Raw genomic sequence first — 16699 nt, 5'->3', positions numbered from 1 at the left:
CGCACTTACCACAGTGCTAACATTGATTTTGACCACTACCTTGTCGCGGTTTGTATGCGCTCAAAACTATCGACGGTGCACAATACTCGTCGCACAGGAACGCTGGGACTCAATCTCGAGCAGCTACGTAGCATTCGTACTGCAGAGGAATACGCGCAACAACTGGAGCTAGTGCTACCAACGGAAGAGCAGCTTGGCGCGGCGACTCTTGAAGACGGCTGGAGGAACATAAGGTCCGTCGTGAGTAGCACTGCTGCAACCGTTCTAGGTACGAGGTTATCGAATCGAGGAAATGACTGGTTCGACGGCGAATGTCAGCAGTTGGTCGAAGAGAAGAATGCAGAAAGGGCGAGGATGCTACAACACCGCACTAGAGCCAACGAGGAACGATACCGACAGGCGCGGAACAGACAGAACACGGTTTTCCGGAAGAAAGGCTACACTCCACAGGCCGATTTGTGCAGAGATACCAGTGGTAACCTTCTCACGAACGAACGTGAGGTGATCGACAGGTGGAAGTAGTACTATGACGAGCATCTGAATGGCGAAGCACAAGATACAGAGAACGGTACAGGAATCAATCTTAGTGCACGCTCAGCCGACGACAGATTCCCAGCCCCTGATCTGTCGAAGATAAGTGAGGAGATCGGGCAAGCTGAGGAACAACAAAGCCGCGGGCAATGACCAGTTGCCAGGCGAGCTGCTCAAACATGGAGGAGAGGCACTGGCTAGAGCGCTGCACTGGATGATTTCTAGGATTTGGGAGGAGGAGGGAGGAGATTCTACCACAGGAATGGATGGATGGAGTGGTATGTCCCGTCTACAAAAAGGGCGTTAAGCTAGACTATTGCAATTACCGCCCAATCACATTGCTGAACGCCGCCTACAAGGTACTCTCCCAAATCCTCTGTCTTCGTCTATCATCAATAGCTAAGGAATTCGTAGGGCCGTACCAAGCGGGATTTACTGGCGCCCGCACCACTACGGATCACATATTCGCGATAAGACAAGTACTCCAGAAGTGTCGTGAATACAACGTACCCACGCATCACCTATTCATTGACTTCAAGGCGGCATACGAAACAATCGATCGAGAACAGCAATGGCAGATAATGCACGAATACGGTTTCCCGGATAAACTGACGCGATTGGTCAAAGCAACGATGGATAGAGTGATGTGCTACGTCCGAGTATCTGAGACGCTCTCGAGTCCTTTCGAATCTCGGAGAAGGCTACGTCAAGGTGATGGACTTTCTTGTATCTTGTTCAATATTGCCCTGGAAGGTGTGATTCGAAGAGCGAGGATCGACACGAGTGGCACGATCTTCCGAAAGTCCGTACAACTTTTTGGCTTCGCTGAGGAGATTGATATTGTGACACGTAACCTTGAAAAGATGACGGAAACCTACATCGTACTGAAAGCTGAAGCTAGGCGTATCGGACTGGTCATAAATGCGTCAAAAACAAAATACACGAGAGGAAGTAGCTCTAGAGAAGAAACAAAACGCCTCCCGTCACGAATATTGATAGACGGTGACGATATCGAGGTGGTTGACGAGTTCGTGTATTTAGGCTCACTGGTGACCGCCGATAATGACACCAGCAGAGAAATTCATAGACGTTTTTTCGCTGGTTTGTAATGCGATCAATGCATGGGTGTTCGTATAAGTTGCACAATTGATTTTCCCACTTCATATAGAAACATGTATATTGAAAGTTAACTCAAAAAATTGTATATTAATTTTTGCTCTAGCAAATATCACTGATTGTCAAACATACGAGATTTGTCATAGTATAAGACGAGTTGCACAGTTGTCATTCTTACAACTTATAAACTTAAAAATAGGTTGCACAACACAAAAAAGTGCACTATTACAATAACAAAACAGTTATCAGGATAGTAATACAAACTAACTAGATAAGTTATTATTAGGCTAATTATTTTTCCATTTGTCTAAGTTTTTCAATGCAATTTGTATCCGACTGTTTTAGAATTGCTTTTAAGTATTTGAAAAAAGACAGGTAACACAAACGGGTTTTTTCCTGTCAATAGTTATTAGAAAATCATTAATATATAAGTCGGATGATGAAACACAAAATAAAATAAGTTCGTCAATCAGTATAAAAATACAGGACAGCAACTTACATGCTACTTGAAATGTTACAAGGATCTTGCCGTCACGAAATATTTACATGAAATACCGGGCTCTGATAGTAAGAGTTATAGAAGTGTGTGGATCATAATGTCGAATTCGAAGATATTATCATATTTCTAATATATTTGGATTATATCTCGTCATGATCGAACATGTATGTTGCCAAAAGTAATGTAGGGGAAGCTGGGGTGAGCTGGGCACCTTTAGTTTTTAACTAAAAACCTTTTTCCAATGAATTTACAACATACAGTATTCTCATATTTCTGATTTTCAACCTTTCAACCTATGAAACGGTAGAAAATATGTTTTTTTACTGTACAGAATTCTCATTCAACTGTTTATCGAAAATCTGAATTCTTTGATTTTCTCGTCTGAATATCTAGACAATGTCTACTTCTAGGAGAAACGTCACTATGAGCAAACGTATAGCTGTTGATATGCAAAATAATATTTTAGTGTTTGCCTTTCTATTTTTAATCAAGAAGTGCCCAATTGATTTCCTATACAATGTTTCTTACATGGAATTATCTAAACATGACATGAAGTTTTATCGGCTAAGAATGTATCGATATATACAATATCATGGTTTTCTAGCATACGGTGTTGAAAGTTCAACGGCAATTCAGTAAATGGAATAATCTTCTATGTCAGCTAATGTCTTGTTTAAGCTTCAAACGATTCCTTTATGATTTTTGAGTTCGTTTTGGCTACTATCGCCGAAGATTCGTTTCTCAGATATCATATTATTCTTATATGAATAAATCCATATAAATAGAGGCAGAAGTATTTACAAATATAGCAAGTAGGGTATTCATCATTCATCTCTGCTTCATAAGTCATCTTATATACGAAAACCATTAGTTACAGTGAGATCTGATGTTTCTGTTCGATAGATTGACTTCAAAAGTAAGATGAAATTAGGAGCATTCACTTCGAGTTTTCGCATCGCTTCAACAGCAGCATTGAACAATTGTCGAACTACTTTTTCCTATGGCGGGATTGTACCTAAGAGGCGAAGCAAAAATATTGTAATCGGTAAAATCACATGGTAACTCTACTAATGTGATGACTATTGATACAATAGTCCTAGTTAAATTTCTATATTATTTTTTCTTTCGGGCTTGTTTAAAGTTATTGCTTTAGCACATTTAATGGTTTCTTGAGAATTTCTTGAATATTTTGAAACCCCGAAAACTTTATTGTATATGATAAAGTCTGTAACTAAAACTCATTACTCTAACTTTTCTTTTAGTGATATATATGTTAGGTTCCAAATACTAATCAAATACTCCTGTTTTTTTTTTCAACCATAGATGGAAGAAACACATTATTCAACTAATGAAGAACTGCAGGCTACGCTACAAGAGCTTGCTGATTTACAATCTCAAATAATGGAACTACAGAGTGACAATGAACGTTTGGCAGAAGAGAAAGATGTAATTTTCCAGTCTCTGTGTAGACAAACTGAAAAGCTAGAAGACTCTCGAACTCAAATTGGAACTCTTCAAACATTGTTGCTAAGAGAGCCAAATCAGCAAGATGGTGGTTCGACGGAACGTGAACAAAAATTAGTGGAACTTTTGAAAAACGCTCAAGAAGAAAGGGAAGGTCTTATGTTGAAACAGGAAGAATTAAATTCAGAGTTGAACGAACTGAAATCAGCTTTGGAAGGTACAACTAACGAGAAACTAAGACTGCATGAGCGAATCGGCGTGCTCGAATCTACTATTGATGCAACAAATGCCGAAAGAACTGAAATTGATTTGCAATTGTTACAATCCAAAGAAGATAGTTCAGTGAAACAGATCGAAATCAGCCGTTTGACGACATTGTTGGAAAACGCTAGAGCTAAAATCGATGAGCTAGAACAAGATCGTGCCTTGGGAGACAAATCAGATCTTGGAGAACTTTTAGATACTGCGAGAAAGGAGAAAGACGCATTGGAAATTCAAGTAGCATCACTCCAGGAACAAGTATCAATAAGTCAGTGCGAAATTCAAAAACTCAAAGACCAACTTGCGAGAGTAAATGAAGAATGTAAAGTTGTAAGGAATAACGCAAAATGTGTGATATCTGATTTGGAGTATAAACACGAAACAATGAAACAAGAGAAAAATAAAGCTGTTAGTGATTGCCAACAACTACAAGAAAATGTGAATGAGTTGCAGGTATTATGAAGATTGTTTAATTTTCGATAGAGCATAATTTTTTTTATTACTGGAACGTTTCAGGTTCAAAATAAATGTTTTACTGAGGACAAAGCGCAGTTGGAAGCCTTACTGTCCGAAACTCAGCGGCATCTAGGAGAAACAGAACGACTACTTGCAGAAAAGACTGATGAATTAAACCAAGAGATTAGTTTAAGAAAACAGGAATGTGATGAGTGGGAACGATTCCAGTCAGATTTATTAATGACTGTACGAGTAGCTAATGACTTTAAAACTGAAGCCCATAACGCACGTGAGCAACTTGTGTTGGACAATAAGGCACTTCGTGAGCGTATACGTATAATGGAGCAACAAATAGAAAAACTCAACAATCGTAAGTAATATATTACTCTAAGGTTGTTGCAAAATATCCATGCGTCTCTATACAATAACAAATAAATCAACAAATTTATTATTTATGTGTAGAAGTTTAATTGTATTTGTACAAAAAATATATATTATTTAAATTTCGCATGCAGATTATTTAACCTTTAATATTACTATGCATAATTTTTTATTTGCATGATCTTTCGCAGCAATTAATATAGTTAAGGAAAAGGGGTGTCATATATATCCCAGTTTCGAGAAACTAAACAATCTTAATGAAGGTTTATCAGCATCTATAGATAAGCTGGATGTATACGATAGGAACATATACGAGTTTTCAAATCAAGTCAAACTATTGCGAGATCAGATGAGTTCATTCACATTGAAGGAAGATCGAAGCCAAATAAGTTTTCCACTAAAACAAGAAAATGCTGAAAAAGCATACTGCTCGCATAACGATTTACGGCAGGATATATATGATACAATACCTCCTCTTCCGTCAACAAAGCCACCCAAATTATCTGTTCGATTCACAGATGAAGCACACGAGAAGATTGTTCCTATTTTGGATGAGTCGCATCGCTGTTCTTATGAGATTGAAAAAATCAATTCGCTTCAATGGCACAAAAATATGCGGTCGCGTAACATGACTCCTGGAATTGTGAGAGGTTCAAAACAGGGATTAACTAGTCCAGTATATAGCACAGATTCTTCTGATTATTCATCATCTGATCCAATTTTCCGTCCAATCAATATATCTAGAAGCACTGAAAATCTAGCTTATCAAAATATCCGTTTGGTCAAACCAATTCCATTGTTTGCTTTTTCGAGTGTGCAAGACTTGCGAACTCATCAATCGGAACAAGGAAATCTAGATTCTCTATTCCATTCAAAAAGCTCGGATGATATAACGCTTCCGGATATTGACGGTATAACAAAAACAACAAACTTATCAAAATTCAAAAAATACCGATTCAATAGAGCGAGTAGCCTAAGTTTAAACAACATCAACTTAAAAGGCGATGGAACCTGTTCCTTATATCCGAATGCATTGTCAATTCATGGGCAAACACGTGAAAACAATCAAAACTTTGCCATAAAAAAACCTCAACCTTTACCCCGCACACAAAGCATAGATGAGTTGAACAAGATGACGGATAAGATCACCAAACCACGAACATTGGTTTACGTTATTGACAAGTTAACAAACGAGTTTGTGCTGTGTGACGATATTTCAAAAAGGACAAACAAAAGACAAAAGGATGAATATTTTCTAAAATATCCTGAAAATTGTAATGAATACAATGATGACGAATTGAAAAAGATGAAAAAAACTTCTTTCGTGTTCAACAAAGCTAATTGCGCTCAGTTGGGCGACTCAACTGCTGAAAGGCAATTGACAGATGATACTAAACAGTTTAGTAAGTCTTTCTTTGTCCATGTGGTCATCTGAAGTCTTCGTCTCGCTTACTTTCGGCGCTTTATGTGGTTTCAATGTTTTTCCTCAGTAATCCCTCATATCTGACCTATGAATCCCTAACTACCATGCTTTGGTATCATGGACTCTTCTCAGTTTGAATGTTTTATTTTATTCTATACACATTTCATTCAGTTAGTGAACTGTGGTGAACAAATGTCAAATGTCAGTCAATTAAAATGGTATAGTGTGGAATATTAATGAGAAATATTTTATATTACAGTAGTCGTGTCAACGGAATCACATCAATCCATCATCAATACAGTCCAACAAGAGATGGCTGTGCGGCGCCAACAAAAATCAGCAATACAACGACAAGACTCACGCTTGTCTGTGAAAAGCCTTATTGAGAGTATCGAAAATTCAGCTAAACAGGTAAATAGAAAAATAATCAAAAGAGAATATATTTAGCAACGGGGGTTTGCAATTAGCAACGGGGATTTGGACAACCTGATATAAAAACCAGGTTCGAAACTGACTCGATTTTTAGTTCAACCACGTTGAAACTAGGTTCAAAACTGACTTCAAACAAACGGTTTGACAGCAGTTTGAGTGGAAACTGGGTTAGGTTTGGCATCAAGCGAAAACGACATAACAGATACTGTCCTTTACTTTTATGTCCTTTTGAAATGTCTACTTCAAATGAAGTTTAATCATCACCAATTCGTTTATGATATCATCTTGCTAATCCTTTTTGCCTTTTTCATAGAGAAAGGTTATACAATCACTGCAAAAACTGATTTTTTGACCGAGGCCCGGAGGGCCGAGTTTCATGTACCATTTGACTCAGTTCGTCGAGTACACAAAATGTCTGTAAGTGTGTATGTGCGTATGTGTATATGTAACGTTTTTTGGCATTCATTTTTCTCGGAGATGGCTTAACCGATTTTCATAAACTTATGTCGTTCTCGCTTGAGAAAACTGAAACTGATCCAGGGTAGTTCCATCAAACAAACACTTTTCTCGAAATTCGCACTTAGCAATGAGGGTTTGAGCAAACCTGATATAAAAATCCAGGGTCGAAACTGACTCGATTTTCAGTTCAACAACGTTGAAACTAGGTTCGAAACTGGCTTCAAACAAACGGTTTGACAGCAGTTTGAGTGGAAACTGGGTTAGTGGTAAGTTTAAGAGGTAAAAGGTTTTTACCCTCGAAATGCACATTCTGCGTGGAAAAAAAGAAACGCACAGGTCGCAGTTCTCATTTGCTTTCCGGTCATCAAGGCGAGAAGACGCATTAAACCAGTTCCGCATCATTTGGCACTGTGAGCGGATGTGTTGCGGTTAGTTCGCAAAGCCTGTTTTAATCAGACCCTGTCAGCTTGGAGCCAAATCAATCTTCACTTCAACAGTGCCATCGCACGGCATCATATTCAACATATCATGTCAATTGTATGGGTGCTGCTATTTTGGCGCGCACGAATTTGACATTTCTCTCCCTTGCTTCTATGTACGAGATTCGATGCCGACTCGCCTGAGGGCACCATGTTCGCATAAAAGGATGTTGCCAATGATTTGTTCGGGAATTGTGAGAGCTGGATATCTTGTTAATATGATGTCTTTGTTTTAATTCAAACAAGAGCGATTGCGTCATATAGCAAAGCTGCTGGTCGTTTGCAGTGGAGAGAAAGGAAACGAAACATAATATAAAATCAGCCGTTGTAATGGCTCTAAATGTTAAGTAAAGAACTATTGAGATTACTTCTTTGCAAAACGAAGGTAAAAATCATCAGTTTTGTGAAATTTCAAAATAATTTGATTTGCTTCGTGCACTTTTCGCTGTGCGCAAATCGTTAGAGAAAATTGTTCCGAACTGTGCTAAATATCGCAGAGCATTCCACAATTTGGTCCTTCTGAAAGACAGAAATGAATCTTGTACAGCATCTTGATTGTTTCTTCCAATGAAATATGCAAATCTGAAATTAAATAATCGATATCAAAATTCTATGTGTGCCTATATGTGTGGCCGTTGGAACCGACAATTTGTGAAAAAGCTACAAACGAAATCACGTAAAAAGAAACTTCTTAAGCAGAATCGATTCAGTTTGGCATCATTTGGCATTGCGAGCAATTGCGTCATACAGCGCTGCTGGTCATTTGCATTGGAGAGAAAGAAAACGTAAGTGAACATCCTTGGGAAACATTAGCATAATCAGCCCTTCTAATGGCTCCAAATGTTTTCTAAAGAACTATTAGAATTACTTATTTGTTAAAATATGCAAATCGGAAGTGAATATAATCAGTTTAGTGTAGGTCTACAGTCTAATAGATTCTAATCAGAAAAATTTAAAAAATTTTCTCGGCTATTTTTGCATTGAAAAATTCTTGTAAAAATGCGCCGATGATAGGGATTTTAATAAAGATGCTTCAAAACAAGATAATAGCTACTACGCTAGGCACATGTATTGATCTCGTATTTGCTAGAAATATCAATGTAGCAAGCCGTAGATATATTTCATATCACAGGCCTATTGTATCATTGATCAACCCAGCGCACAGTGTTCCAAAACTGCAATTTCATGTCTTTCATTATTTGGCGGTCTTACCATAAACTTTTCCTTGTTGGTGTCTTCTGCAAAGTTGTAGGAATTATTGATGCTGTCTTATGTGAATGAACGACCATGTTCCAGCACGTGTGTAAAGATAAGTAGAAAATTTAACTTTCTACTAAAGGCAGATAGATAGTTTTCGTCTTCGACAATATTATAGCCATTGCAATTTCTGGTAACTTTGCTAAAGAAAACATTTCGCTAACTATTATTGTTAATTCATTATTCGGTAATATTACTAAAAGGTTTTAAAAAATCAGTTTTTTCGTTCTAACTTTTTTCACATTATTTTCCATAAATAATTTGTTCAACAAAGTGTTAGATTTTGTAAAAATAAGTAAAATTATAGAAAATTTCAAAGCTCTATGACAATTTTTGAAATAGTTTTGGATAGTTTGATATAAAAAATGGTCATATTTCGTACTTAATTATTTCAGAAGATTGCAAAAAGTTGCAGATCATCAGAGCTTTCGTATCGTTAGAATACGTCAAGTCCCCGTCAATATTTACCGTTTGTTCCGCGAAACAGTTTTTTTAATAAATATATGAAATACTTATAGACTACTTCGTCATATAAGTATTCGATTAGAAATGACGGCATTCAAAGGCACGTGGTCTTTCTCACGAAAATCAAAAGTGTCGTAGCTAGAACTGCACTTTATTTTAGAAATCATACAAAAAATCATACAAAAAAATCATCCTTCATGATATAACATACAAACACTTTGTAAAGATGCATTCATGCGACTTCTTTTGTCTACTGATTCCGTAGTAACTAACTGGAGGAAACTATCAAAAACGCCATGAAGTTCCTTTCACCGAATGCAAGAAGGTTTTTGAGTTACAATGATAAGTGTAAGCATTCATCATATACTTTTAGTTTGAAGGATTCAGAAGATGAATTAAAGTTTGTTGAAATTATATATCTTATATTATGTTCATTTTATTTATGTTTAAGAAAATATGCAAATACGAAAAGTTCATATATATCATATACATCAGATTTACATTCTCTCATAGAATCTCAGGATACTATCGGATACAAACCATTTCTTCAAGGTTTTGATGTAAATAAAAAGTACTTTTAAACTAGAGTTGTTTGTTCTGCAACTTTTTGCTACCTAAATAATTAAGTTCGAAATATGTCCATTTCTTATATAAAACGATCCATAACTATTTCAAAAATTGTCATAGAGCTTTGAAATTTTTTACAATTTTACGTATTTTTACAAAATCTAACATTTTGTTGAACATATCATTTCTCCAGAATTCATGTGAAAAAAGTTAGAACGAAAAAACTGATTTTATAAAACCTTCTAGTAAGAATACCGAATAATAAGTTAACGGTTACAGTTAGTGAGATGTTTTTTTCAGCAAAGTTACCAGAAATTGCAATGACTACAATATTGTCGAAGACAAAAACTCTCTATCTGCCTTCAGTAAAAAGTTAATTTTTCTATTTGTCTTTACACACGTGCTGGAACATATTAACCCCTACAACTTTGCAGACGACACCAAAAAGGAAAAGTTTATGGTAAGATCGTGAAATAATTAGAGGCATGAAACTGCAGTTTTAAACCACTGTGCAGCGAATTAATGTTTTCTTCATTGGAAGATTATAATCAGTTGTGCACGGTATACCTACGCCAACCATATCCGTATTTCATGCACGGACAACCAATCAGCTTGGAAATAGATGACGTCAGTGAGCGGTATTCATCGGAATTCGAATTCAACTCGTCACTCCCCAACACGAACGCCTTCATAAGAGGTTTTTTAGAACCACCATTAATTATTATAAATAACTATTTAAATTACTTCATAAAATTTAATTGTGTGGCAAAATGTTTGATGTAACTTATCCGTACTTCAGTGCAGGTGCATCTTTTCAAATTCTAGTAATGAAAAAAAGGAATGCTTGTACAATTCACTAAATCGATCAACTGACTGATATTCGCAAGCTTACCAGTTTTATTCGTACTCACGACATCCAGTTATGTCTCTGACCAACCCAGTTTTTTAGTGATATTACGTCTAAGTGCCTGATTTTCAATCGAGTTGTTGACAAAATAATGTTGTACAAGAAATAATGTTTATAATAATAATTAGTGGACACCTGCACACTTTGTAGCGAAATAATATTAGATTAGAAGTAAAAATCAAAATTTCTTTCAATCAATTTTAATGTTTATTGAAAAAAAAAGTTATCATAATGCTCGATGACAGTGGTTCCCAACCTTCTTATATCGCGGACAACAGGTTGGGAATAGTTGCTCTATGATAAACAGTTTTTTCCGTTTTTCAATATTCGGTAAAAATATATAAAACTGATGGTTTGCTGATACGCGTACAGGTAATCTACAAATGCCCATGTAAAAAAACTCCAAATTCACGACACAAACTCATAACGATTGCCCTTGAGCTTTATTGGTGGTAACAGAAAAACCAAACGGATGGAAAATTGACATTTAAATTCAAATTACATATCAATGGGGCATCATTGGAATTCCTTGCATGAAATAAAAACTTTTTCACATTTGAATTAACCAGTCAAAATTGCCTCGATAACATTTGACTTAAGCTTTGAACCTTTTTCTGTACTTGTTCCTGAATTTTCTGTATTGCATTCCGTACTTTCTATACTTATTGCTGTACTTCCTGCACCTGTTCTTGTTTCTGTACTATGTGTGCTTATTCCTGTACTTTCTGTGCTTTTTAAAGCTTTTTTTGTTCCTGTTCCTGCACTTTCTGTTCCTGTATTTTCTTTACCTGTTTCAGTATTCTCTGTACTTATTTCAGTATTATCTGCACTTATTCATGCACTCTCTGCACTTGTGGCAGTACTTTCTGGCAGCGGTTTACTGAAAAAAGACTTTTCCATGTGTTTTGTTCAAACATGCAAATAAATTTAGTCCAGGACTCAGTAAGGTGTTGACTCAATCGAATTCCATCGACTAGCCCAGCCTCAATGCAATGTTTGCATCAATTAGACTCAAACATTACAGTAAGACTTTCGAACCCCTGCGAATGGCAAGCAAGCGACGTGCATTTAAATTATGTTTTCCATTTTTGTATAAATAATGAACATATTCGGATTTTACCAATGCTCAAGATTGCATCCAATGTTACCAATCGTATCCAATATTAGTCTTCGAAACCAACCAATTATTTCCTTGGGGAATAGTGTCATCTGAATATTTCTCCTCATATTCATACCGAAACAGTAACTCTTACTCATAAGACGTAATTTATGGATAATGCAAGGAAATTTGCAGGCAGCAAACAAGTTGACAAAATAAAATGGATAAATTAACGTCATTTTAAAACCACTTATGAAGGTTGCAAACGCCAAACTACTAGTATCTGTATCTGTTTTTATGTCTTGACAATAATGGCGAAATAGTAAAGATTTTATAGTGGAATTAATTTTATTTAAAAGCAACCAGCGAGTTTAATAATAGGATGTCAAACCGAAATAGTTAATCTATTTGAAGGATTTTTAATTTAAATTTTCGCTTTTCGAAGGATTTTAATTTAATTATTCACATTTCGAAGGAGTTATTACATACAAATCAATTCGCATCCTCTCATTCGGCTACTAACGCAGAAGGCGATAGCACCCGGTCGACTCCGTTCTATTGACCAAATGTCACAATAGACACACGGGGAGGCGTAAAATATGAACATGTGAACACTTAGTTATCTCACCTTTTGACGACCAGAAATATTGTCCTTCATGTTGCGTCAAAATGAATCATCTGAAAATTGTGTTTGATTCAATCTTAGCTTTTTTGAAATTAGGTACCACGTACGCATCGCACTTCAAAGTGCTCGCATTTTTAAAGTCCGAAAATGACCGAAACAAAATTCATGCAAGAGTCAAAACACTTTATGAGTGCGTGAATAGTTTCAAAGTGACGAAAGTGTGCCTTAATAATTTATTATATTATTGAATAAAAGAAAAGTGATGAAAAATGTAAATGATTTCCCAAATCTCGGTGAAAGTAATCAATCCAATGAAACAAAGAAGTTTCGCTTTCTAACAACAGCGACTATGATCTTATGTACATTCCACTTCAAATTAAATTAATATATCAATTGACTTTATTAATCGAATGAATTTCAACAATTTCAACTGATTATGCAAATTTTGCAATTTGGGCATAGGTAATGCTTATGCAAAGTTTAATTGCTCTATAACGGTAATAATTTGACTTTGACACTTGCACACCTCAATCCAGTTGTCTCTGAGTGAAATTTTAGCGCATTGTAACAGCAATAATTGCATCCGTCGTGATGGTAGAGATTCATATTTCTGAAATTTTAAGACAATCACGAATCATAAAACAATCTTCCCGCGTTAATCCCTTTTTTTCTATTTGTGGTTCTATAATTGAACTTGACGGTATTAACCACAATATAAGGCTATTTTATCAATAGTCACCTCATTAGTAGAATCGCCATGATATTTTGCCGCCAATCAACGAATTGTGATAAAATCGGGTACAATATCTTTGCTTCGGCTCTAAGAAGCAATACCGCAGAAAAAATCTAATAAATCACTAGTGTCAATATGAATGATTTAAAATAAAAACCTGTATTAATCCACCCAGTCATATTACTCATAACATCATAAATATTACTGTGGAATTCGCAAAAATAACTGTTCATTGAATAGAAATAGGAAAGTTTGTTCAGACCTAATCTAACAAAATCTGTTTAGCCTGTAGTTCCGGAACCGGAAGCAGTATCCGAAGCAAATTTAGGAATTCCGCATAAAACTGTAAGACTTTTCCTTTGAACCTATAAGTTTGTGAAAATCGATTTGGCCATCGTGAAGAAAAGTGAGTAAGATCTTTTTGCAGGTTTTGATCACTATTGTCAATTCTTCCGAAACCGGATTCAGATGACCGGAATAGTGGAAGTTGGTTCGTTTGCCTGCAACAAATATGACTTACAAATTGGAACAGTTTTAGACCTAGTTAAACCTAGACTTACTATCTAATGCTCTATTTCGATTAAACCAATTGAACGAAATAAAACAAATGGAGCTAACCTGCGTTTCTGTTACTTCTGCAGATGTAAGTCAAGCTAAATAGCATGAATCAGCAGCACACTACACTACACTACACCATCGCACAGTGGTTCAAAAGCGCAATTTTACGCTCTTAATTGATAACTCATAGAAACGTGGTTTTTGAGGTACAGTATCCTCAGCAAAGTTGCTCAGAATGATAGACGCCATCTTTTGGTTAATTTTATTAATGTGATTAATCCCCCTAAAAGTGAGATAAAAATATTATTTTAGTTCAGACATGAAGTGAACCTTATCATTGCAAATGCCAAGGACAAGAATATTTGAAAAGAACATATCTCGCCTGCAGACGATCGCAGACGATCGCAGACGAGTAACAGATCGGCTAAAAAGTTCGTATCGTTTCTATGAGAGGGCGCCACTAGAATTAAATCCATACCATTTTCAGTTAGTACCAACCTACAAAAGATACGTGTATAAATTTGACAGCTGTCTGATTATTAGTTTGTGAGATATTGCATTTTGAGTGAAGCTACTTTTGTTATAGTGAAAAAAATGGGAAAAAAGGAATTTCGTGTGTTGATGAAACACTACTTTTTGATGAAAAAAAGTGCCGCCGATACCAAAAAATGGCTTGATGAGTGTTATCCAGACTCTGCACCGGGCGAAGCAACAATTCGTAAGTGGTTTGCAAAATTTCGTACTGCTCATATGAGCACCGAAGACGATGAACGCAGTGGACGTTCAAAAGAGGCTGTTACCGATGAAAACGTGAAAAAAATCCACAAAATGATTTTCAATGACCGTAAAGTGAAGTTGATCGAGATAGCTGACACCCTAAAGATATCAAAGGAACGTGTTGGACATATTATTCACGAATATTTGGATATGAGAAAGCTTTGTGCAAAATGGGTGCCGCGTGAACTCACAATCGATAAAAAACAACAACGAATTGATGATTCTGAGCAGTGTTTGGAGCTGTTATATCGAAATAAAACCGATTTTTTTCGTCGATATATAACAATGGACGAAACATGGCAACATCACTTCACTCCGGAGTCCAATCGACAGTCAGCTGAGTGGACTGCACGCGATGAATCGAACCCAAAGCGTGGAAAGACTCAACAATCGGCCGGTAAGGTTATGGCGTCTGTATTTTGGGATTCGCATGGTATAATTTTCATCGAACACCTTGAAAAGGGAAAAACCATCAACAGTGACTATTATATAGCGTTATTAGAGCGTTTGAAGGACGAAATTTCAAAAAAACGGCCTCATTTGAAGAAGAAAAAAGTTTTGTTTCATCAAAACAATGCACCGTGTCACAAGTCGATGAAAACCATACTGAAATTGAACGAATTGGGCTTCGAATTGCTCCCTCATCCACCGTATTCTCCAGATTTGGCCCCCAGTGACTTTTTCCTGTTCTCAGACCTCAAGAGAATGCTCGCTGGTAAAAAATTTAGAAGCAATGAATTGGTAATCGCTGAAACTGAGGCCTATTTTGAGGCAAAGGACAAATCGTACTACAAAAATGGTATCGAAAAGTTGGAAGATCGCTATAATCGCTGTATCGCCTCTGTTGGCAATTATGTTGAATAATAAAAACGAATTTTGGCAAAAAATGTGTGTTTCTATTAAACGATACGAACTTTTCAGCCGAACTGTTAATTCAACCACGGTATGAAAGCTCTTTTGAAGTAGTTTAATATGTAAGTAGTCTCACCTGCACCTTTCTGCGCCTTTTGATGATTCTATTTCATTACACTGAAATGATAGCAGCATTGTATGTTTGAGAAAGTTGTGTAGTTTTTAATGATGAAAAACTTTGTATAACATGAAAAACTCATATAAATTGAAAATATATGTGTTTTCTTACAAAAACTGGTTTTAGAACACCCTTTTCAGAAAATACATTGCATCATGAATTACACTTAAGTTACGGGAATAGTATCTTCAGCAAATTTGTTTGAAATGACTTTCTGAACAACTCTGTCGAAGTGAATTAGCCCCTATGTTGGCACTGAACTAAACTAATATTTGTATCTCACTTTTAGGAGGATTAATCACATAAATAAAATTAATCAAAAGATGGCGTCTATCATTCTGAGCAACTTTGCTGAAGACACTGTACCTAAAAAACCTCTTTTCTATCAGTTATCAATTAAGAGCGTGAAATTGCGCTTTTATACCACTGTGCATCGGCACGGTATTATCACATCGCGAAGCTTGAAATTCCGATGTATGTTTATTTTCTCAAATAAATTTCAATTCATTGACATTCTTTTATTCTTTCGGTCGCACTCATCATAAAGTAGCTAAAATTTATATTAACTGTTTCGTTTTCTTTATAGCGTGTACGAAATATAACAAAGCACGCATCGTTCGTTTTGTGTTTTCTTCTTCCACGTTGCAAGTACCGGGGTTGTACATATTGTCTTTCTGTGTGGCGATTTGAAAACTTGGACACTCGGATCCGGATCCGGATGAAATTTCACAGTAGCTTTTTTTTCATAAATACGTTTATTTCATAGGCAATATACATAAGTTTTTCTTCGCCGTGGCATCCACAATACATAGTACTTTAAACCTAATACATTTCGAATATCATATTAGTATGTTGGTATTCATTAGTTAATCTAATCGCTGTTTTTGTCAAGCGAGTTGCTTCTATAAATTACATTAAATAAAAAATTCATTATTGTGTACATGATCTTATAACTATTTATTGTATCAGCTCATCACTTTTATTCAACATCATATTGTTGGCTATTGGTTGAACTCATGGAAAAGAAAACAGTCTAACATAAAATAAAATTTAAATTGGAACTCCAATGGACTTAATGAAATGATAAAGAAGTTTCATGTTAGAAAGGTCGCGACAAGCAAGAACGTCGCGAACTGCGACATTGGGGATTCAGTACCTCACATCTTAGTAGTTCCCAAAA

The 16699-nt window shown here is 36.0% G+C and overlaps 1 protein-coding gene across 10 annotated transcripts in view; it reads left to right on the top strand.

Annotated features, from left to right (window-relative positions):
- The window catches only part of LOC131430826 (cytospin-A), a 176799-nt gene that overhangs the window by 139890 nt on the left and 20210 nt on the right, over positions 1 to 16699 (top strand). For all 10 annotated transcript variants that reach the window (XR_009229570.1, XM_058596041.1, XM_058596040.1 and 7 more), the window contains 3 exons: positions 3470 to 4324; positions 4388 to 4697; positions 6391 to 6542. Coding sequence is in view for 9 of the 10 variants with exons in the window: in XM_058596041.1 (XP_058452024.1) it covers positions 3470 to 4324; positions 4388 to 4697; positions 6391 to 6542 (1317 nt within the window). In the remaining variant the exon portion in view is untranslated. The remainder of the gene's footprint in view (positions 1 to 3469; positions 4325 to 4387; positions 4698 to 6390; positions 6543 to 16699) is intronic.

Source organism: Malaya genurostris, chromosome 2, assembly GCF_030247185.1.
Source record: "Malaya genurostris strain Urasoe2022 chromosome 2, Malgen_1.1, whole genome shotgun sequence".
Classification (NCBI taxonomy): domain Eukaryota; kingdom Metazoa; phylum Arthropoda; class Insecta; order Diptera; family Culicidae; genus Malaya; species Malaya genurostris.
Note: the sequence above shows the minus strand (reverse complement) of the source record. Positions and strands in the feature narration are given on the sequence as shown.